The sequence below is a fragment of the Centrocercus urophasianus genome, unplaced genomic scaffold (genome assembly GCF_019232065.1).
Source record: "Centrocercus urophasianus isolate 14NV4802_14NV808 unplaced genomic scaffold, USGS_Curo_1.0 seq_10, whole genome shotgun sequence".
NCBI lineage: Eukaryota > Metazoa > Chordata > Aves > Galliformes > Phasianidae > Centrocercus > Centrocercus urophasianus.
Window position 1 is genome coordinate 27,819,640 of NW_024884142.1, and position 24,279 is coordinate 27,843,918.

General features: G+C 42.3%; 1 protein-coding gene across 1 annotated transcript; it reads left to right on the forward strand.

The window, feature by feature from the left end:
• Positions 1-287: 287 nt before the first annotated feature.
• Positions 288-24,090, forward strand: NT5E (5'-nucleotidase ecto). The gene is made up of 9 exons (XM_042822719.1): positions 288-611; positions 4,912-5,134; positions 10,768-10,956; positions 13,052-13,249; positions 14,238-14,389; positions 17,858-17,966; positions 18,504-18,653; positions 20,180-20,380; positions 22,005-24,090. Exons 1-9 carry the CDS (start codon positions 288-290, stop codon positions 22,160-22,162), a joined length of 1,704 nt encoding a protein of 567 aa, XP_042678653.1. The 3' UTR covers positions 22,163-24,090.
• Positions 24,091-24,279: the final 189 nt, after the last annotated feature.

A 24,279-nucleotide genomic window follows, 5' to 3' on the forward strand; every position in this document is an offset into this window, starting at 1 on the left:
GGCTGAAACAACACGCTTTATTTTAAGCATAGTTGGAGAAGGAGGAGGGGATAGGCTGGGTGGAACCCTGGAAACAAACGCTTTCATCTAAGCTGGAGAAACTTCTTTCGGGGCACTACACATTCACGAAAGCTTCCTGGGAGCGCCGAAGTTCGTCCTCTCGCCGCCACCTGATTTCTCCTCCGCTCTCAGCCTCGGCCACCCGCGCGTCCATCCCCGCGGAGCCACGCGGAGCCGCTCGAGCCCCGCCTTCGCCCGGCGGCGCGGAGCGGTGCGGAGCCCGCGGTATGGCGCACGGCTCGGCCGCGCTCTGCCTGTGCCTGTGCCTGTGGCTGTGGCTGTGGCTGAGCGCGGCGGCGGGGCTGCGGCTCACGCTGCTGCACACCAACGATGTCCACGCGCACGTGGAGGCGCGGGGCTGCGCGGAGAGGCCGCGGGGCTGCTTCGGTGGCGTTGCGCGGCGGGCGGCGCGGGTGGCGGCGGAACGAGCGGCACAGAGCAACGTGTTGCTCCTGGACGCCGGGGACCAGTACCAGGGCACCGTGTGGTTCTCCCGATTCAAGGGTCGGGAGGCCGTGCACTTCATGAACCTCCTGCGCTACGATGCCATGGTAAAGTGGAGCGGTGCGGGGCTTTCCTAGCTCCCCGGGGGCCGGGTGTGTGCCCGCCTTGCTCGTTTCTGCTGAGTATTGCAACGGAGGGGCTGCGTGTCTCGGGGGAATAAGGGATGGCAAGAGAAGTGTTGAGCTGGGTGAAGGCGTTAGCTGGCAGCCAAAGAGCGGAGCGTGTGCGGAGACTGCAGAAAGGCTGGGACGCGGCTAAAGAGCCGCTGTTGGCACAGGCTTGGGGCAAGCGGGTTGGAGGGTCTCTGGTGGAGAGGGGCTCAGTGGAATCGACAGAAAACTCCGAGACCGGCTTGACGGGTCGAGGAGCGCATGCCCGAGGGTTTACACCTGGCCATGCATGCCGGGGGCAGGCAGCCCGGCTGTGTCTGGTCCGGGTCACAGTGGCGTCGCTGCTTCAGAGGGTTTGGATTTGGGGTGTTAGTCGGAACACCCCCGCTCGTGTCCAGTTCTGCCAGTCTCGGGGTTGTGAGGGAACGTAAGGGTCCGGTGCGAAGTGGCTCCGGCTCCGGCAGGCTGCAGGTAGCATGGAGACCGTCACCACACCTGAGGGAGCCGGCACTGCGCCTCCACTCTGCCTCCCCTGAGCGCCGCCGGGAAGGTTGAGGATTTGGGATGAGGTTGTGGGGATGTGGTCACCCCATGTTCTTAAACCTCTTCTCTCAGAATGATAAAAAATTACTGTAATGTGTTCTGCTTGTGTACAACATCAGAAGGGAGGAGAGGGATGGAAATTACGTTTGGGAGCGTGTAGTTATTTGATCACAGCTGACAGCTTGAGAGGAAAATCTTGCTCTGAGCAAATCACATCCTCTCTCTTTATCTTGCTTTCTGTGGAAAGAAGTGTGCTTTCCTTTCCCGGCTCCAGAAGGGGAAGCATTGGCCCATGCATTCTCCTGCTACACCTCATGCCAGGCAGGCAGTGCTGCAAGGGATGCTGCTTGTTGTTGGCTTGGCCTCCTGGACTGTTTAATTTTAAAACTAACATTGCCGTGGGCTTTCCTCCCAGTGATAATGGGGAAGAATGTGTGCCTGCAGAACTGGGAAAGGCTTTGGAGTTCTGGAGCACAGGAAGATGATACTCAAGATAGTTTTTTCCACTTTCCTTCCTAAATCTTGCTGCTGGCTGCCCTTTCTCACCCTTAGTGGTTGCTGGTTTGACTGGTCCATGGACAAGACTGCAGTTCTCTCAGTCCTGGTTGTATTAGAAGTTGTTCCTTTGGGCAAGATCAGCAATATTGAGCTAGTACCCAGTGTTAGGAAGATGTGATGTAGGAAGCATTGGCAGTTCAGTTAGGATGCTTCATTAGCTTTTAATCGTAGTAAAATAAAAGTAATAAAAAATCTGAACCATACCGGATATCCAGACGTTTGTACTGAATGCTAATGCCTTAAGTGAAGTAGTCATCCACTTGCATGGGGAGTGAGCTAAGAGCCATGCTGCAGAAAAGTGAGTCAGTGCTTCTGCAAGTAGAATTTGAGAAGTCACAGCCTTGGCAGAAGAGGTGTAGCTTACCAAAATGGTTGGAAGCTGAGATACCAAAGTAAGATTGCAAACAGGATGAAGGGAACATGAGTCACAGAAATCGTTACAGAATGAGGGCAGGAGAGCCAAGGGAGTGTTTGGGACAGCTTGGCAGCATTATCAGGTTTGTTCCACAAGTCATACAGACTTGTTTTTTTTTTTAGATTTCTCATTTTCTCATTTGTGCCCACTATCAATTCAAGCCTATTTTCTCCTGTTTAGCTAGGTATTGTGTTCCAAATCCTCTTGCCACTAGCTTTCCTTTTTGGTGTGATTAACACTGAAATCCATGTGAAGTACCACAAAGGCAGTAACTGGAAGTGTGAGAGAAGCATTCTAGTTTTACTTTTAAGTTGCATCTGTATGTTAACTTGAAGCCTGATTTTTGAAATATTTTCAGCTTTGATTCTTGTGAAAGGGGGATTATATGACCACATGCTGTATACCTGCATCTTTCTGTTTATTCCCCACTGTCACAGAATCATAGAATTGTTTGAATTGGAGGAGACCTTTATAGGTCATCTAGTCCAACTCCCCTGCAAGGACAGGGATGTGCACAGCTAGATCAGGTTGCTCTGGGTCTGGTCCAGTCTTGAATGTCTCCAGGGACAGGGCATCCAATACACCTCTGTGCAGCTTGTTCCAGTGTTTCACTATCCTTATTGTAAAAAACCCTTTCCTTACATCCAGTCTAAACCTCCCCTCTTTTGGTTTTAAACCACTTCCCCTTGTCCTGTCACAACAGATGCTGCTTAATAGTCTGTCCTCTTTTTTCTTACAGCCCCCTTTAGATACAGCAGCTATCAGGCCTCTGTGGAGCCTTCTACAGGCTGAACAACCCCAGCACTCTCAGCCTGTCCTCGTAGAGGAGATGTTCCATCCCTTGAATCATTTTTGTATTGATCAGTGTATTCAGATTTGTTGAAGGGTTATTCTCTAAGATTAAAAAGTCATAGAAGCTCTGTGCATAAAGTGGTTGGGTAAAGAAACCCCAAATGAGCAGCACATCCTTCTCCCCAGAGGAAAAGCCACATCAAAAATAAGACTGTATTATTAGAGACCAGTGACTTCTCATGAACAAGAGACTTTATAGCTGCCCACATCATGGGAAAAGTTTTGATTAAAGCTTTTATCCTAATGGACGTGAAATAAATGCAAGCTACAAAGCCAAGAGAAACAAGGTTTCATAAGTGTGTTGGTTTTGTTTTGTTTTGTTTTTTTGTTTTTTGTTTTAAATTTGTTTATTCATGCGCTAATGGCTGTTATACACAATTCCAATTCTTATTTCTTTTGCCACCAGTTGTTTTTGGGGTACAGTTTTGTACTTAGGATGAACAAAAGGTGTGTGCATCAGCCAAAAAATGGCTTGATACCGTTCTGAGGTGCTCCATCAATTCCATTCTTTCATTCATTCCACCAACACCATTCTTTCAGAACATCAGTTGACATCAAAATGAGTTTCCATAGATTTGATTCTTTTTTTGTTATTATTTTTTTTTCTTACCACAGATTAGGTTGAAGTCAGTATTTGGTTATAAATGGTATACAGTCAGAACACATTGCATTTTCTGAAGTCAGGATTTTCTTCAAGACAGTTCTTGGTTCTGCTTGAAAAATGCAGAAGCAGCAACACAAGAACCATTTGCCTCCTTCCCTGGGGTGGTAGCAATCTTCTCACTAGCATCAGCAGTAGCAGTTGGTTGCAAATGCAAGATATGTAAGATCTTGCTGATGTCCTGATTTTTCCTCAGTCTTGCTTTGGCACCCACCACACCAGCAGCTCCCTGCCTATGGGGACCAGAGGAGTCAGGATTCTTGTCTCCCCGGAAAGAAGGACATTATCAATTCATTGCTCAAATGCTGACCTCCCATGCTTGTTGTGGCTTCAGGATCCTCCTTTATATTGTCTGTTTGGGGAATAAAAACACAAACACAGATGTGTGTTTGTAGAGCAGGGAGGCATATAAGCCTTTTTAGATTATGAATGCAGCTTTTCCTGTTTAACCTTCAGGATGAAATCATGATCACCTTTTCGTTTAGAAGAGCTGGCTAACTTAATTCAGCCCCCTTGTCATACTCAGCTCAGTTGCCACCTGGAATCTTGTTACGGGTGCCAACTTATGCTACCACTGCCTTTCCATAGATGTATCCTTTTCTTTCCTAACACTTCAGGGTGATAACAAGGTCCTCATGTGTGCTGTGCTTCTGCATAGCTGCCCTCTGTGGTGATTTTCTGGCAGGTGTTAAACTTGGAGGCCCAGGTGTGTGGCCTCAAGAATTATTGCTAAATATCAATAAATATATTTTTAAAACTGCAATCCAAGCATGAGCTCTTAAAATACGTTTTATTTAAAGATAACATATTGTGATTGGCTTGTAACATTTTTTCAGTATTTTTTTTTTTCCTTACACAAAATGCATGTTTTACTTGCTGGTTATTTTTAATCCTTTCATAGTTAGAGGATGTAAAACTGCTGAATCTGAATTATGAATTCTAATTATGAATGCAAGCACCTTCTTAGATTTTAGATTCCCACTTTCACATCCGTACTGATACCTGAACATCTGAAAAGCAGAAACCTGAACCATAAAAAGTAACATTTCTGTGTTTGTGGGAAACAGAAATGTGATGGTTTAGACAAGCAATTGTATTCTTCCCTAGAACACGGACTTGGTTTTCTCAAACACACCTTGTATGTCATTCATAAGAGTATTTATACTGAATTGGAGAAAGTATCTTACATTTTTTTCTGCTTTTCACAGGCTTTGGGCAACCATGAATTTGATGAAGGTGTGCGTGGATTACTGGATCCTCTACTTAGAAATGCTAACTTTACAATTCTGAGTGCAAACATTAAGGGAAAAACCCCATTAGGAAATCAAATGATGAAATACGTTCATCCTTTTAAAATACTACATATTGACTCAGAAAAAATAGGCATCATTGGCTACACTACAAAGGAAACTTCCTTTCTTTCACAGCCAGGTATGTTTTAATATGTCTGTACCCTTTACTGCTGCTTTATTGCTTACCTACTTGTCTGAACCAAAGATGATGAATGTCTTCAATGGAAAGTTTCTTGTTTTGTTGGTACATCCCTGTATGATTGAGCATTTTAACTTCCTCATTTTTAAACTGGTGAAGGTTTGTTAATTATCTTGAATCACTGAATATCTAAGAATAATAGGAAGGCCAGTGACATTGTGGGAAAACAGGGGGGAGTGGTTTGGGGAGTTTTATTGGCACTTTTTTTTTTAATATATATTCATACTGCTATTTATCCATTTAAAGAAGTGTTAAGTCATGAATACAACTTGTCTCCAGAGTGATGTGTGTTGAGGCAAATACATCGCTCTGTGTTGCAATTTTACTCACGGATGCCTCCATGCTTGAGCACCAGCAAAATCAAGGAGAGCTTCTGTGTTTTTAAAGCAGAAGTTGCCCAAGATGTTTTTGGCCTCTCAGATATTTCCAGAAATTAGACTAAATCAGCTTTTACCACAATTGCTTCATTCATGAGTAAAATTGGAGTTGATGAGGAAGAGACTTTTCAATTTCTGACTATTCCATCAATTTAGGGGTTTTGTTTTCTTTTTGGTTTTAGTAAAAAGAAATGGAAATGAATAAATATAAATAAAATAGGATGGAAACATCTGAATCAGCCGTGGGAGATCTGAGTCACTGCTTGCTCACTCTTCAGTCCCATTCTAAGAAAATCCAACTTTCTTTCTTAGATTTCTGTAGGTTCTAAAAGGAACTGGGATGCTCTAAATATTGATTTAATACATCTTTCTGCACTGAAAAAAAAAAAACATTTCATTATGTCTCTTTCCATTGGACATCAATAAAGCTAAAGCAGTAATGCATATCTTTCCTGAGAAAAGGAATATTCAAGTATTACGATGTAAAAATGTTCCTTCCATGCCATTTAATTCTTACAGTGTCTGTTTAAACTATCAAGGAGCGGATGTATGAGGTCAGAATAGACTTCTGTATCTGACTCCTATTTTTCAATACTGTTTTGGAAGCCCTGTCTGTTTTTTTTTTCCCTAATGAAAAAGGAAATGAATCCATATTTTGTGTAAGTAGGCAATAGAATTTCACCAGTGCATGAGAGTGTACCAGTATCATCTGACATCATGCTGAGCCTAAGAACTCTACATACAGCTAATTTTGTCCAACACTGTTCTTCTTTAACAGTTAATAAAGTAGATCTCTGCTCCTTTTCCAAACAACAGTGTTGGCGTGGTGATGTCAGGCTGATTTCCTTTCAAGTAACTCTACTAGAGGAAAATCTAGATAACGTTGGACTGAATTTTTGCAGCATTTAAATTCATCTCCAGCAACATAAAAATATTGTATTGAATGTCTCAATATGCTGAGACACTATCAGCAACCACGACTAGAAAAGACAAGATTAGAAGGGAAAGCTTGTTAGCTCCGTATAAGCAGCTACAGAAGCACTAAGCTAAGTATATCCCACAGTGTAAGTGAACAGCAGGGCAAAATCTAACAGCTACCATTTATAGTGATCAGGGTTTTTATAGCTTTCTGCTTTGCCTTTTCAGTGAGTGAAGTGAAGGAACGCTTGGAAGCTTTGAAAACTGTGAGTTCAAAATATGTTTGTGTATCTCAGTGACTAGAACTTAGGACCTAGCAGTCCTTCAGACTGAGAAAATTGTGGTAGAGGAGGGACAGTGGCAAAACAGGTATCAGCCTAATTCCTTAGTGCCATGAATAACATAAAGAGTACATTTTAAACTCATTCCCTTGCTGATCTCTACATGCTTCTCTCAGATAGTTCAATTTGCTCAGACTGAGATGTAATTGCTTTGGCATGCTGTACACTCTTAGTGCATTTTTAGGACTTCATAATAGGAAACTTGAAAATGCTGAAATGTGAATTCCTACACAATTATTTTCCACGGATTTTTTTTTTTTTTTTTTTTTGAAAGTATGATTTCTTCCATCTTTAGATCTCAATAACAAAACACAGTTATTAAATTGTTATTAAAGCTTGTGCTTTTCATAGTGTAGAACAGCTGACATACACACTGAAATTAAGAAGTCCTTAAACCTCAGCGTTGCTATTGTGAAGGAACAATTAATCTGTGCTGAAGGTACTGTTAATTTTACTTTGGGAAACCATAGGGATGGGCAGCACTCAGTGCAATTTATAGATCAGAGCCAATTAGCAGTTTTTCTAAAGTTCCTCTCAGAGTGGTTGTATGCATCTGTCTCAGCTGAATGCCCAGCCACATGTCCTGCATGAGTTGTTCATACCTTGATATGCTGACAGACCGGTGTCTGATAATCTGAAGGTCGACATTCTTGTAGATGATGCTACCAACTCACTGAGTGTCTGACTTGTTCTTGTTATTCTTTATGTTGTGAACTCCCAAAATAATTCATGTCTTTATCTGTCCCGAGAAGTGCCACATGCCTGCCATATACCCATTTGTTGTTGTTAAATACATCTAATTTTGTCCACGGTCGTGTAAGGTACAAACCCAAAGTAGCTTACTCAAAAAAACCCTAACGGCAGAAAAATATTCACTAAAAATGTCAACTTGGCCGGTTTTCTAAAATGTAATTTTAAATTCCATTTATCCACTTTGTTCTGGTTGGCTTGTGTAATATTTTTAACATGCAGACAGTTCTTTTCCTCAGTTCAGTTTGGATGTTTTATCTGAAAATCTCCCCCTGGCTAAAAGAAGAGGATGTCACCTCAGTTTAATAACTTGAGAGATAAGTGAAATACTGACAGAATAACTCTTAGTTAAGAACCGCAGTGGAGCACTAGGCAGTTTGTTGCTTTTTGCCTCATGCCTTAGAGAAATGAGAAATTCAATTGCTATTGCAGTTCCCTGCTGTAGAAGCGTTGAACCTGCTGGCCAATTTCAGCTAAATTCGATGAAGCAATGCAATGGCTGAGACTTGAAGCTGTGCGGTGTGACATGATTAGCTCAAGGAGAGCCTGTGGGAGCATTACTCATGTCCCCAGAGCAGCAATCCCTTTGGAAGGTACAGGGAACTGCCTGCGGAACTGCCTGCTGTCACAGCCAGTCCACATCTTGCCCTTCATTTGGAGATCTCTGCTCTCTGCTGATCTCCATGCTGCGGTGTGCGTGTCTGTTGTAGCTGGTCCACAGATGGTTCAACAAGCCAAGTGCAAGGTACTTGGGCTGGGACAATCCCAGTATTTATACAAACTAGGGGAAGATCTTGAGAGCAGCCCTGTGGAGAAGGACTTGTGCATCCTGTTGGACGAGAAGCTGGATGTGAACCAGCAGTGTGTGCTTGCAGCCCAGAAAGCCAACTGTGTTCTGGGCTGCATTAAAAAAGGGGTGGCCAGCAGGGAGAGGGAGGTGATTGTCCCCCTCTACTTGGCTCTTGTGAGGCCCCATCTGCAGTGCTGTGTCCAGGCCTGGGGCCCCCAATACAGGAAGGATGTGGAGCTGTTGGAGCAGGTCCAGAGGAGGGCCACTAAGATGATCGGGGGCTGGAGAACCTCTCCTGGGAGGAAAAGTTGAAGGAACTGGGCTTGTTTAGCTTGGAGAAGAGAAGGCTTCAGGGAAACCTCATTGTGGCCTTCCAGTACTTGAAGGGAGCATATGAACAGGAGGGGAGACAGCTGTTTACGAGGGTGGATAGTGATAAGACAAGGGGGAATGGTTTTAAACTGAGACAGGGGAGGTTTAGGTTAGATATTAGGAGGAAGATTTTCACAGAGGGTGGTGATGCACTGGAACAGGTTGCCCAAGGAGGCTGTGGATGCCCCATCCCTGGAGGCATTCAAGGCCAGGCTGCATGTGGCTCTGGGCAGCCTGGTCTGGTGGTTGGTGACCCTGCACATAGCAGGGGGTGTGAAACTAGATGACCATTGTGGTCCTTTTCAACCCAAGCCATTCTATGATTCTTTGATGAGATGAGCACATGAAGGGCCTATATTCATGGAGCGCTTCTCAGACCTTGTCTCCTGCAAGGAGCTCTGCACTAGGCCCAGCTTCAGTCAAGCCCACAGAGAGACTGAAGCTGGTGACCTGGAGAAGGAAGGCTAAGGGGGACATAATTTGTGTCTTCCATTGTCTTAATGGAAAGAAAACAGAAAGAGACCTTTCTGAGAAGGGTCTGAAGGAGGGACAAGAGACAATGGGCTCTAGTAGCACCACAGGAAATAATGGCAGGATGTAAGGAAAAGATTTGTCATGCTAAGAGTGGCTAATCCATGAAGCAGGTTGCCCAGTGAGGCTGCAGATTTTCCGCTTGCTTGGACAGGACCTGAACAGCCTCATCTGGCTTTGAGTTCCTGCTCCAAGTAGGCTTTGGAGTTGATGGCCCCTGGAAGGCCCTTCCAAACCTCAATTAGTTTCTGACTTTTTGATCCTAAGAAGAGGTCCTCAAGAAAAAAATGTAGGGATGCTCTACACAATTTGCTCTGAAATGTGCAGTACAGAGATTCCCTCTGGCAGTTGTAGAGCTATTCAGCGGGCGTGGTGGGTAACCAATTTATATAACCCCCTTTTATCTCTTCTATTGTGGCAGTTTCCTCTTCATTTCCTGAGACATTTTGCATTGAATTAAGAATTAGTTTCACTCCTCCCTTTGTTATGAAATAATGTAAATCTTTTGACTTTAAAGGCATATTTCAAAACAGCTTGATTGAAAAACTACAGGAAGAGGAGGCATTAGGTAGACAAGGAATGGGTTGCAATGCTATTCAGTTGTCCACACTGAACAGTTAAGGCTGACAGTTTGTTGACTCCGTTCTTAAAGCTTCGTTGAAGAAATTCTTACATAGGAAGTCCTTTTGCGCAACTGTAAGCACTATGACTAGGATGAAAATGCCTATTGGTCTGATGTTCTTGTAACTGTTTGTCACATTAGAATCATTTCAGCCAGGCACGGAAACGTTTCAGAAAGATTGCGAGTTTCACAACATTGTAGTCTGGAAGAGCTTTCTCCTTTCCAGACTTTCCATTCTTTATGTTCTCATTTTGGGACAGCAGCTCATTTGCTGTGCAGCCATTTGGCATTTCTGGTAGAGGTCCATGTTAGATGAGATCATTTGTATAACAAGGCAGGACTTTGAAGTAGTTGATGCTTAAAGCCTCAGAAGAGGGGAAAAAAATGAGATGAGTGTACAGTAAAAAGAGAGAGATTTAACTCAAGTGGAGTGGGAACACCTCAAAGAAATATAATTTGGGAAGAAAAAAGCTTCATAGTTCTATGTGCAAATGTTTACACCCAGGCACTTGTTGACATATTTTGTTTTCTTTTTCCAGCTAAATAATAATAATAAAAGTAAAAATAATGGCCATTATTAATTTTTTTAAGTGGAGTTGTAACTTGTTTAGTATAGGCAAGTACATTCCAGTATCAAAAACTTGAATTAGTCTACGCGTGCTGATATTTTTGAGAGACAGAAGAACTTCAGATCAGGTTAGGAGCTTGAACCAATTATGAACATTTGAAAGTCACTGCCATTCAAATTTCCATTAATTGTACAAAAAAAAAATCCAATATGACATTTATGTGTTAAAAAAGCTTGTAATTAAGATGCTTTGTAAATACATTTATTCATGCTTCCTCCTTTTTTTTTTTTTTTTTTTCCCCAGGGAATGATGTAATCTTTGAAGATGAAATTGAAGCATTGCAAGTGCAAGTGAACAAACTTACAGCAATGGGAGTAAACAAAATAATTGCACTAGGGCACTCTGGCTTTACTGTGGACAAAAATATTGCCCAAAAGGTGAAAGGAGTGGATGTTGTTATTGGAGGACATACCAACACATTTCTCTATACAGGTATTTTACTTCATGCTGAAATGTTATTTCTAAAACAAAACTGAAACTGACTGTTTCTCTTTAAACTCAGAGGACTTTCACAAATACGATTTACTGCCAGCAGTGCTGGCCATATTCATACCTGGTGCCTATCCATAACTTCACTATCACCCTTTGGTGATAATGTGTGATAACAGAGACTGGTCTGTGGAGATGCTGTACTCAAATACACTGCCAGCAGCTTGCAGCTCAGGGACTTCCCAAGCCTGAAGAAGCTCCTTAGTATTTCTTAGTCACCACTGGAACTTCTCTTCCCTGAACTTGCCTCATCTCCCCTTGAGCCCTTCAGCCTTTCCACACAACAGCTGGTTGTAGGGCATTCCACTGCTGACCTGCATGTCCTGCAGGGACCTTGCTCTTTTTTTCTTATTTGCAGCCTGCTGCCCACTGGTGGCATTTTTTCTGAAGTTTTATTGAACTGTTTTGGAGATGGGAAAATGAAGGATGGATACAGCACTCAGTGTGTGCATTCATCATGGATTTATATGGCAGAATACAGACTCCTTTGCAAAGGACTCATTAACCATAGATAGAAACTAAAATAATGACCAGAAAGCGTAACTTTCTCTTGCTAATGTTCCATTCATTCAAAGAATAGAGAAGGGCAAAAGATCAAAACCAGTTCCTTTTCCATTTGCAAAAAAAAACGAAAGCCACTTTTGTATGCATAAATACTTTGGGTTTCTCATTAGTTACGGGATTCCTTCAATTCTTCCTAAAATAAAAGTCAAGTAGTGAAGGGACCTGGAGTCCTCTAAGAAACCAACTCTGTCAGTCGGGCTAAAAGTAGGAAAAAATGGTTCTCTTGTGAACTTGGTTCAGCTTGTCATTTGTTACAGTCATTCCCTCTTGAGAAGAGGAGGGATTAGAGATGAATATGACTTGTTCTGGAAGGAACATTTGTCATGCTTATCATCCCTGGATTTCATGCTACATAAACAACCACAAATGGGAAGAAACCAGCTGTGCTGTGAGCAGTGGAAGTCAGGAGTGTGCTTTCCTTCCACTCCCCCTTCTACGCACCCACTTGCCCCTGCCTGCAGGCAGCCCAGCTCTCACCCACTGGAGTAAGAGGGGAGCATTCCCATGAATGGAAAACATGGAAAAGAGCAGCAGGCTGTGGGGCTTTGCAGCAGGACCTGTCACCACACGTGAGACACCTCTTGGAGCCACCCCACCCGGGCCTTTCCTGGTGATAGGGCAGAGGTGCTGATGGGAATATCAGAGGGTGTGATGCTACTCAGCTGTATTATCAAGGCTACAGGGAGTCGGCTGGCACCCTGGGACAGTTGCTACATGGCTTGCTTTGCCACTTCCTCCCCTGCATGGTTTCTAAACCCATAGTAGCCTATGCTGATTGAGCCAAGAGCTCTGGAAATATCTTGCTTTAATGTATCTGTTTCTTACAGGTCTTACATCTAAACACACTTGAAACTTTTCAGGGCAGTAAGTTTTAAATCCATGACTACTTAACTCTCATGCTGATGAAATTTTCTTTTGCAACAGGTTTTCAAGCTGTCTGAAATTTTGGAGGCTAAGCTTGGTATAGTAAAAATCAGTTGGGTGTTGATTAAAAAAAAAAACAAAAAAACAGTTTGTAGGCATTCTGTGTATTATCTCAATATCTTTTTTTCCCCCTCTACATTTTACTCATCTTTTTTTTTTTTTTTTTTTTTTTTTTTCCTAGCTGGTACAGAGCAATGTAGTGTGAAGGCTTTTCAGCCAGAGGATGGTGTGTGCATTACTTAGAGGCTTAGATTTGGATCATCTGAATGAAAAGTGCCTTTATTGCCATTGTGACATGATGTCATTGGAGGAGTGCACTGTCACAACTTAAAAAACACTGTGGTGGTTATTAGAGCCCAAGTCCTCAAAATGACATAATCTCTTCTGAATTAACATAACTGAGCAACTAAATGTGCACTTGCTTTCATAGTTGGTTCTGCTTAATATACTATTTATTTTTTTAAAGATAGGAGGCATTTGAAATTCCCTCTTACAATTCCTTGAAGGGCACATGAGCTGAAGCCCCTCTTTACGTGGTTGTTTTGTGCAGGAACCCCTCCCTCCACCGAGCAGCCAGCTGGCCCATATCCCTTCATGGTTGACTCAGATGATGGGAGGAAGGTGCCAGTGGTACAAGCTTATGCCTATGGAAAATATCTTGGTTACTTGAATGTTACATTTGACAAGAAAGGAAATGTAGTTGAAGCAGTTGGAAATCCTATCCTGCTGGACAGCAGTGTTCCTGAAGGTGAGTGGACTTTGAATTCGCTTGCTCTACTACAGTTCCAGTATTTCTGTGTTAAATATGTACCACAATGTTGCAGAAGAACTCAGCTTTCTTCCTGCACTTGCAGCTCACTTCAGTGTGGAGTTCAGGCTGTATCACTGTTGTATGCATTTTCCTCTATATTTCCTTTTCTAAAGAGTGAGATAGAAAGGCCCTTGAATATACACAAATGCAGTAATGTATGTCTTTGTTTAAAATCACTGAAAGTCCTTTTGTGGGAACTCAGGTGATACTTTATCTCCCCACTTAGGAGTCAGTAAAAAGCAAAAATTCAGATAGATAGTGCTCTGATTTCATAAACGTACAATTTTAACATAACATTATAAATGTTGCTGTTGCTGACAAAGTTACATAGCAAATGGCTTAAAATCAATAAAGCAGTTATGACACATCTGTACACAAACATTCTTGTATCTGTTTGTTTTCTGATAGAATTAGATTTGCAAAGATGTGTGTGTAGAGTTAATTTCTATAATGGCTTTGTTCCTTGGTACTGATTCCTTGGTTCCTTGAGCAAGTATTCCTTTTAGCACAGCATTAAAGGCAAAGGAGCTATCTTTAGAAGGGGGGGGGGAAGAGATGATGTAAAGACCAGGCTCACTTGTGTATTACAAATTCTTGAATAGAATCTGCCTTCTATCAAGGCAAATGGCAGAAACCCCATAGCTCAGAAGGAGCAGGACTGGGTGAAAATATGTGTAAGTGGAATAGAAGAGAGGGCCTTGCTGTGACAAGAGAATAACTTATTCACTGGTTTGTGCAGTTCTGCCTCCTCCCTCCCTAAGCTTTGTTTAGAATGAGTGTGGATGCCATATTGTTGGAAAAGCCTCTAGGAAAAGGGTAACATTTCAGAAACACACAGCATTATTATTATTTTTTTTGTAAGTTTTGTATACATTGAAAATGCGTGCACTGCTCATTTCACACTTTCTGTTTTGCTAATTTGAAGATGAGCAGATTAAAGAAGAAGTGGAAAAGTGGAGGAAAAACTTGGGGAATTATTCTAAAGAGATTGGAACAACTAGTGTTTATCTGAACGGTACAAGCGAAGCATGCCGTTTCCAAGAATGCAACATGGGGAACTTGATTTGTGATGCTATGGTAAGAAGCTACCTCCACAGGTGGCAATCACATCTATGTATTACTCCAGGGTGATCAGATGAAATGCTCCAAGTCTCTGAACTGTCCCTGGACGGGCTCTCTGCTACTTTCTGTCCCTTTAACTTGTCATACTTCCTTTGAAAGACTTGGCAGGAGCAAGGCTGCAGTGAATCTCGCTTTGTAGAGCAGGGAGCACTTTATTCTCAATATGGACCCTCATATAGAGAACTGTTTGTTCTGTTGAGGCTGCAGTTTTAAGAGAGAGGGAGAGTCAGCTCAGTTGCCCGTGACTCTGCTGTTCTGATTCTCACTCTGACAAGTGAGCGTGCCCAGTGCTTTTGTCTCAGCCAGTGCTGGCAGTGCCCTTTTACGGACTTTTTGTGAAACAGAGCCAGGTCTCAGGAGCTGGAAAGTCTTAGGGTGCTTTCCAGCCCTGAGGGCACCACCAGCCCTCACTGTTCCTGCCCACCTGCCCGAGGACCCAGTGCCAGCCCCAGGGTCAGGCTCCACCTCCTCACAGTCCAGTGTCCAGTTGTACCGGTGATTCTGGCTGCCCTACTCCTGGTTGAGGGCCTTATGACAGGCCCTGGCTAGTAGGCTTGCCTGAGTGGACCAATGGGGAGACCCTAGAGTTCCCAGCACCCCATCCTGGAGCCTTGCTCTGCTCCTACAGGTGTCACTGTGCTTCATCACATCATACCAGAAGTCTCTTACCAGTTTTAAACCAACTGGTTTGGGTTGTTTTACTCTCCCACAGTAGCACCATCTCCTTTGCATGCTCCACAGAGGAACATTTACCAATGCGACTGTTTTCAGAAAATGAGAATTGCCATAGATCTCCACTTGCATTGCCACAAAATCAAACTGCACTTAATAATACCTTTTTATTTACATATTTCCCAAAAGCTGTTTATCCAGTCCATGGAGTCCGTGGAATGGCTTTCACTGTAATCCTTATGACAGTTTATAGTACATGGGCTGATTTCCAGATTAGATTAAGAGTTGGTGTTTCTGCATTCAGTTCTGCTAAAATGGCAGTACCTTGCTTTGTACTAGATATTACTATATATTTATTAGGGGAAAAAAAGGCGATCAAATACTTTGGCACTCTTTAAGATTAAAGAAAATAATTTCATTGTCCTTCAGAAGTCTGTGGACTTTCTTGATACACATTGTGTGTTGGAATGTAGACTGTAGTCAACCATCTGCATTTGTCATAAATCCACATGGGTTACCTTTTATGTTCTCTGCAATACAATTTCTACATTTGCTTTCCTGTCTGGTGCTGTGCATTCAGGGGTATCAAGGGATAAAACAGACCTGTCTGAAACACAGGCTTGAATATTTAGAGTCACACTGGGAAATCTGGAGACTGAGAAACATGGAAAGATTGTTTAAATAATTGTTCATAGCAGAGGTCCATGTAGTTCAGCGATGCTTCTCCAGGAGGAGCCTGTAACAGGGTCTGTTACAGGCTGCAAAAAAGCAAAATAATGTGATCTGAGTAACAGGTTGACAGATATAGATGGCATTTTACAAAATACTTTGAAGGAACTCAAAGGGGAAATGACTGAATGGTTAACTGGAGCATGTAAACTCTTGTTCTAAATTGCCTCTGTGTTCAAGGCTAAGAGAGCAGAGTGTAGGAGCACGTTTTAAACATTTTTTTTTTTTAGGTACTGAGCAATTACAGATTTATAATCATGATGTCTGTTCTAGGACAATTACTAAATCAGAAGATATAGTTCAGGTTGAAAAAAAATCAGCAACAGGCAAAATCAACTCATTAAGTATGAGTTATGAACCAAGAATGGATTTGGACTCAGAACAGTGAGCACTTAAGTGAGCACTAAGCTGGAGCAACAAAGGATTTCTGTACCTACAAGTTAGAAATCACAAAACATCCAGTGAAGGGATGCAGAAAAGAAATGGATGAACCAGAGCAGAAAACAGGAAAATCCATCCCAGCGGCTCGTCCCCAAAAGTGGCTGAGGGATGGTGGTGAGGGCAGAGCATTCGTATGGCAAGCCTACGGAGATAGTGTGTACTCCAGTATGCTTCCAGCAGCTTGCAGCTCAGGGAGCTCCCAAGGCAGAAGCAGCACCTTTGTATTCCCTATTCACCACTGGAACTTCTTTCAACTTGCCCCACCCCCTTGAGCCTTTCCGCTGTTCAGCACTCACAGCATCCGGTGGCAGGGCGTTCCACAGCTGACCTGTGTATCTTGCTTTCTCCAATCTACTGCCTGCTGTGCCCTGGCTGGATGCCTGCTGGAGGCCAACAGACCGTCCCTGCACTGGAACATTTGGTCCCTATTCACTCTCTTCACACCACTCATCATCTTATGCATGTCAGATATTTTTCCTCCATTGTCTTTGACCAGGACAGACAGTCCTAGCTCACGTCAGCATTCCATGATCAGATGTGTTTCAGTGTCTTTGGCCATCCTTGTACCCCCTCACTGAATCTTTTCCACCTTTTATTATTCTTGAAATGAGAAAGTACGCTGATTCCTATCCAACTTCCACATGCCCTTCTTGATATTTATTGATTTCTGTCATGCCCTTCCTGTAGTTGTCTCTTTGTGCAACTGAAAAGGCATAACAATAGCCATTCCATTATGGAAATGAGTCCATCCCTTCCATTACCCTCGTTTCCTTTCTCTTAACTCTTCCTTTTCTAATCAGTTATTTCTAATGATGGATTCTGTAGGCTTGTCATCCTTATCCAACAGAGTAAATCCCAGAGTAAATCCCAACTTTCTTGACTACTTATGATGTGTCAAGCAGATTCTGTTTTGTCCTTGCAAGTTGCTTCTGTCACAGTTTGGATACTGTTGCAGACATGATGCTGCATGAAGTAGATTTTTGGGTCTGATCTAACATGCCTGTTTCATATTCCACCACTATTCTACATCTCACTTCTTTGCCAACAGCATTCTAAATAACAAAAACCAATCTCAAAGAAGCTGAAAAATCTTAATTCCCTGCAATGTTCAAGAGGAGCTCAGTTGTTCAGTACATTCCCCTGCATATTTGTAGTGTACAGCTGCACTTAAGGTTCTATTTACTTTCTGATTCTCCAAACGTGCTCAAATAATTTGTCTTCTTTCTCACAATGGTTTGAATCATAAAAAAATCATCCTTTGTTCATCTGTCTTTCTCTGGTAATGTTATGTACACACAGACCATGGGAAAAGTTGAGGGTTCACTAAAGAAAAAGGCAAGGATTTTTCTTGTTAATAGTTTAAAAAAGCAAAATAATGTGATCTGCCAAATTTTTTTTTTTTAATCAGTATTTTACAGTCGGTATGAAGGTAATATTGAATTTATTAATTCAATTCAGAAAATATTAATTTTCTGTCTGAAGACAGAAAGCCTTTTGCTTGTTTCCAGTCTCAGAGTGTAAACATCCGCAGCCTGGACTCAGCGAAGACTAAAAATCAGTTTAAACGTTTTCCTTTGGTAGCTTTACGAGAATGTCAGACGTCCAGACGGAAAGTCATGGAACCATGTTTCACTGTGCATCCTGAATGGAGGTGGGATACGGGCATCCATCGATGAACGGAGTGCTAATGGTACGTGGAGTTACGTGCTGAGTGCTGGCTTTTCAAGAAAGAATTAGCAAGTTATTATGCAAGCCTGAACACAGTGTTAGGAATGGGCTTGTTTTGATGGGACATTCTGAAATAGTTCTCTACTATTGCAGTGCAACTGCATTCAAGCTGACATCAGAAGCTTTTAGTATTGTTTATACACAGTGCTTTTTATAATTTCATTCTCACCTTGCTGCCGTGGAACAAAGGAAGACAGTAGCTTCACCTCCTACTGTTCTTCACCTCCTACTGTAGAAGGACATATGCTATGGTTGCTGCAAGCTCTCTGTAGTCTGCCATGAATCTTTTTTTTTTTTTTCTGAATGCTTGACATTTTACAGATCCCTTTTTCCTGATATTGGATAAATGGAAATTGAAAACAAACACATTTTTTCACTTCAGCTTAATCCTTCTTCAGGGCTACATGAGTTCATCCTAAGCAATTGAAAAAATTGCCGAAGTTAAAGATAGTCATTTTTTTTTTCCTAAACCAATGTAAATGAAGTCTCATTTTCCCAGGTAGCATCACTATGGAAGATTTGCTGTCTGTTTTGCCATTTGGAGGTCGTTTTGATTTGGTAACGCTGAAGGGTTCCACGCTGAAAGAAGCTTTTGAGCACAGCGTGCGCAGGTATGGAAGAGGAACGGGAGAGCTGTTGCAGGTTGGAGGTATGCTTTCTTCCTTCCTTGCCTTGGTTTTCTAAAAGAGCCCTCCTTTCCACAGGCCGTGTTTGTCTGACACTTGAAAGACTTTTGCATTGCCTATTTAAAAATGGAAAGCAAGCTGGCAGCATACTCCAGCTCCGTGCTTCATCTGTGCCAGCTAACTGACACTATTTATCCTGAAGATGTTTTAGCTGAGCTGCTCAAGCCCCACAGCACATAAGCTATGAATGATTCTTCAGCAGAGACAGGATTCCCTGTTGTTTCAGTAACCCATAAGCAACAGCAGCTCAATGCTTTAATTAACTACAGGAAGGCATGGTCAGGTAGAGCTTTAACACAGTAATCGCAGCGACAAGCTCCTGTTCTCAGTTCTTCATCAACAGCCTACTTCATACCCCACACCAGACTTTCCTGCTGGTTGCTGCTCATTGTTGGTTTATCAAAATCAGTTTGTGCCATTGCCTAATGACTGGGGATGTGTTTAGAATTAGTCTCGAGCAGACCATGGAATTGCTCCAGAGTATTTCTAAATATTTTAGAGACAAACAGTTAATATTAAAAGCATGCATTTCTTGAAACACAGCTCCCCAGATATTTATCCAGATGCGTGCTATGTTACAGGCATGTTTATTCCTGCTCTGCCTGCGATACTGCACAGATTTCTTTGTTTACATAGCAGAAAAGCCAGGCCCAAGGGCAGAGGCCAAGCAACTTCCCTCCTTGCCTCTCCCCACACAGCCTGGTGTTGGGGGCACTCAGCCATCCTGAGATCCAGAACCCCCATGTACAAGGACACAACCTGCATCTCACAGGTGGTAAGTGCTCTTACCAATGAGTTACCTACCGCCAGGGTAAGGCAGCAGCACTGCCTTGTCTTACAAAGAAAGAAGAAAAGATACCTAGTAGCTCTGGAAAGGGCTTGGGACAGAAGATGCAGAGAGGAAGAGAGCCAAGGTCAGATGAGCTGCTGTGCTTTAGGTTGGCTGTTAGTGGCTTCCTGAGCAGCAGATTCTTGGTAATGCTGTTCTCACGACCTAGCCCTGCCCAGGCTTTGCACAAGGAGGGCTCACTGTGAGAAACATTCATTCTCCTACAGTGAGTAGGAGCTGCAACATTCAATCTTGACTTAGCTCTCTTTTCTTCAGGACAGCGCTTGTTACCCATAATAGGCTGCCTGGCTTGAAAAGTCATTTCACTGAACAAGACAGTGGAAAGAGAGAGCAGATGCTGACAGCAATCAGAGACAGTATTCTCAACCTTGCAGTTTCCAGTTTGTTTCTGGAGAATGACAGTAAAAAGAGCAGATGATCACACAAGTGAGGCAAGGCAGTATTTCAGCAATGTGTTTTCTTGCATTGAAGTTGATTTGAGTACTAAGAAAACAGGACGTTAGCTGGCATCCCTTGAACCAATATAACCTCAGTCACAGAATCAAATGTATAGAATCTTAAAAATGATGGAGGACGCAGCTGAGTGCCATGTGTTCAACAGGCACTGCTTAAAGCAGCACTCAAACCTATTTCCTGCAGGTATCCACGTGGTCTATGATCTCTCCAGAGCCCCAGGAAACAGAGCTGTTAGCATAGAAGTGCTTTGCACAGCCTGCAGAGTCCCAGCCTACGTCCCACTGCAGATGGATGAAATATACAATGTGACTCTTCCGTCCTATATGCTGTTTGGGGGAGATGGCTATCACATGCTGAGAGACAACCACCTCGCATACAGCAAAGGTAAGTACAGCTCTGAGAATGTAGCAGACAAATGCTAAAAGATCTTTCTGTAGGAAAAGTGTCAGATGTTTTGCTTTTATTGGATAAACTTGCTTCTAATCTGATGGCTCTGGAGTGCTAGTTTTGGTTTTAGTCAGCAATTACACTTTTTAGTTTCAGTTAAATCACAAATGTTTCAATAAGTTCAAAAGTTTCCCAAAGAAAGTGAGCCTCATCCATTTGGCTCTGTTAAGAGCACAGTTCTGGAATCATAGTAAACCACAGAAAAAGAAAAAAAGAAAAAAAAACAACAACAAAACACAGTGGAGAGTAAGTATTGCGTGCTGCCTTGCGTTTGCACTAATTAGTCAACAGTGCATTTGAACAAAAGGTGCTATTGCCTTCAGACCTCATATTTGCACTCTGTGGAGGTATTTGCAGGCAGAATGACCACCTCTGCTACTCCAGGACATAGAGCTCAAGCAAGCACCACCAGAGGAGGGGGCATCAGCCCACACTCCAACAGCACCACGCTTCTCATGAGCTCTGCAGCATGATGCTGTAAGGCAGCAGCACCCGGGGTGCTGACAGAAGCCATGCTACAGAGAAAAGTGTTACCCAATGCTGTATTAAGATCCCTTATCGTAGCACAAACTGTTAGGTAAGTTTGCATATGGTTAATGAGGGGATCTTTTAGGATAAAGGGAAACTTTTAAAGTATTTGAGATTGAAATTCATTATATACATTCTGTGATTTCAGAAACACCCTATATAAAAAAATTCTTCTAGGATCACATCTGCATCATACAGAATTTTCACTTGGTGCATTCTGATCCCAGAGTGATTATACTTCTGGTCATTTAGTTAAACATGTTTGTACTATCAAAAAACCACTTCCTTTCAGACCTCTCTTACAGACTATTTTTTGGTTTGTCAGGATGTTTCAATTTAAAGTTGATTCTTACAAGTAGGAGCAACATTTACAGTCAAATTCAGCCCACAGTTTATACAAGGGGCTGTAGGTTTTAGTAAATAATGCAGAAACAAATTCACAGAGATATATCCAGTAGGAGCAGTGAAAGGTGACCAGTTTGAAAGGTTCCTGCAGCATCTTTCCATGCGTCAGTGGAGCAAAATGGAAATTACTTTGAAAAGGGATGTGTGGCACTTCAGAAGTCCAAGAGTCTGCATCAGAAAGAGCCCACTGGAGATAGTGGCTGCAGTAACTCATGAGGATATTTGACCGTAGACAATTTTTGTGTGCGGCACAGCAATACCCAGATCGGACATTCTTCTTAAAAGAAAGCCAGCTCTATAGCACTCTATCCAAAGGAGGTGGGAACTACCCAAATTTCCACTGTAACAGAAGCAAACAAGAAAGCCAGCCAACTGAAAGGTTTTGTTCTCCAGTTAAATAAGATTTCACCAAAACTTTCTGCTACAAGCCACCACAAAGTGGTGCTTTTATCTCTTCATAAAATCCAACTCTCTGCCCACCCTACACTGTTCTGACAGTAAGCTGCCTGAGTCAGGAGGGCCATGAATATAAAAGCCAGTCGTTAAGGCTTGTGCTAAATCTGCAGTTCTAAATTGGGTGCAGGGCTTGGCTGCTGCAGAGAATGCTCATCATTTCTGCTTGTTTTAGGTGAACCTGACATCGAGGTTGTTTCCCGTTATCTTGATCGAATGAAAAGAGTTTACCCAGCAGTTGAAGGTCGAATAAAGTTTTCTTCTGGGAGCCTTATCCAAGGAAGTCTTACTCTGATTTCTGCTTTGCTCACTGTAACGTTCTGGCATTGCTGATTTTTTTTTCCTCAAGTGTTTACATTTGGAAGAAAGGTGGAGGACAGAGATGGTGCTTAGGTGGGGAGAAGAGGACTGTTCTCTTTTCCCAAACCTTAAAACAAATGTTTGAGTTTCTGCATGGAGTCAATTAACAGCAAGGATTGTCTTTGACCCATCCATTTCTGAAGTGAGTCTGGGGCAGAATTCATGGCTTTCCTCACTTTGAAAGAGCAAGCACAAACCGGTGTCACCCACCATTCAGGTTGAGGTTTCGAGAAGCAAAGTATCAATGCTTCATCACAAAACAACCACTGACCAAAATAGGATCTCTTAAACTCGTTGATTCTTCCAGCTGCTTCAGTGACTTGATCAAGAATCTGATTCCAGTAATGTAAACGAGCTTCTAGAAGTAGATATATCACAAGCACGCACACTTCTCTTTGACCTCCAGTCAGGGTTCAAGCTTTGTATCTCAGAAATCTAGCTTACTTCCAATTATTATCTTACCTGCACTGATGCCTACATGAGCTGGATTAAACTCATTAAAAGCATCGGTCCATTTATGTGCAATTTAAAAAGTGTTTTGCATTTTACTTTGTAAGACACAGCAGCTTACTCATGTTTTCCATTAATAAAGCTTGATTTGATTTCAATAGATTTTGACAAATCAAATATATAACCTCACCAATTAACACGAACCGATGTGGGGACTATAGCTAGAGTAAGAACAAAATATCTAAGGTTATTTTCTAGACAGATGCTCCATTTTACACTCAGACAGGAATCCCAGCAGTTACCGGTACCAGCAGTGTTCACAGAGGACACCAGATACACACAGATGCCTGCAGTGCCAGGGAATCCTTTGGAAGCTTCCCAGTAATGGGGCTTTTTACAGCATAACCTGGCTTATCATAGCAGCAATCATAACTCGAAAGCCTCTTTCCTATACGGACAGACTGCTTTAAAAACCCAGCTGTAAGTGCCAAGTTGATGAGGATCGAGTCAGAAATAAGATAAATGTGAAGTTCCATTCAGAACTGACATCAACATACTTCCATATGGTTTACTGCTCTATTAAACGGATGTGAAGAATTCTGAATAAACCTACCTTGATTTTCTGGAAAGCAAATGACACTTTTTATCAAGAGCCAAGTTACTCACCTCTTCGACACATGATGCCCACAGACTACATGGAGAAGGTGCATCACATTAAGGGAAACTGCAGTGTGTTTAAATTTCAAGATCTAAACGATTATTCACATAAATTCAAGAGTTGTGCATGAAGAGATTTGATTACAGAGTTGCATTGGTTAAACTGTTCTAACCTCCCTGGTTAGAACAGGGAGGCAAGGAACAGCCGACCTTGGTGGCAGTGGTGACTTGTCAATGTAACTCCTAAAGCTATTGGTTTACAGAATGGTCTTCCCCAAAGCAAGGTAAAGCCAGTAACAGAGACACTATGTATGGACTGAGCTGTACCCTCACATCAGATTTTGAGCTGTATCTGCATGTCACGTATTTTGTTTGGTTTGTTGTGTTTGTTTGTTTAAACAAAAAAGGAAGTGAGATCAAACTCCTTTGGTGTGTGCAGAGGGAAACAACACAGCTACACCTTCTCTCAGCAAGCAGCAAGAAAAGGTTTACAAAAGCAATACAGACAGTTAATGCAAACTGTATAGACAAAGAACCTTAATGCTTTTAATTATAAATACTAATTATTTGGGATCATTTGTAAAATCAAAAAAGAGGAATTGTCTGAAAAGCAAAATCTCAAGAAATGTTTAAGATATGAAGATATCTCTGTGTTGTTCTGTGATTAAAACTTGTCAAAATCCCTGCATGTTTCCTTTGCACAACCCCTTTCAGGAAGGCTGAGCCAACGCATACAGGTTTACTGGAAAAATCTTCCACACATTTTTGTACTAATAAATTTTTAGAAAACGTTACGAACAGACTCATGTTGTCTCATGTTGTCTTCTTTTCTAACCCTGTAATCCTAGTCTGTTCTTCTAAATGTCCTTTAAGGAACACAACAATAATTGCACCTTCAGCAAAGCCTATGCCTTATTTTATATCATCCTGTACTGTTGCTCACTGAGACTTTGGGGAAATAAATCTGACTTTCACTGATAACA

Coding starts and splice junctions, on each gene's coding strand:
- NT5E (XM_042822719.1), top strand. CDS start 288: ATGGCGCACGGCTCGGCCGCGCTCTGCCTGTGCCTGTGCCTGTGGCTG. Junction 17,967..18,503: donor CGATGAACGGAGTGCTAATG/GTACGTGGAGTT, acceptor TCATTTTCCCAG/GTAGCATCACTATGGAAGAT. Junction 20,381..22,004: donor CCACCTCGCATACAGCAAAG/GTAAGTACAGCT, acceptor TGCTTGTTTTAG/GTGAACCTGACATCGAGGTT.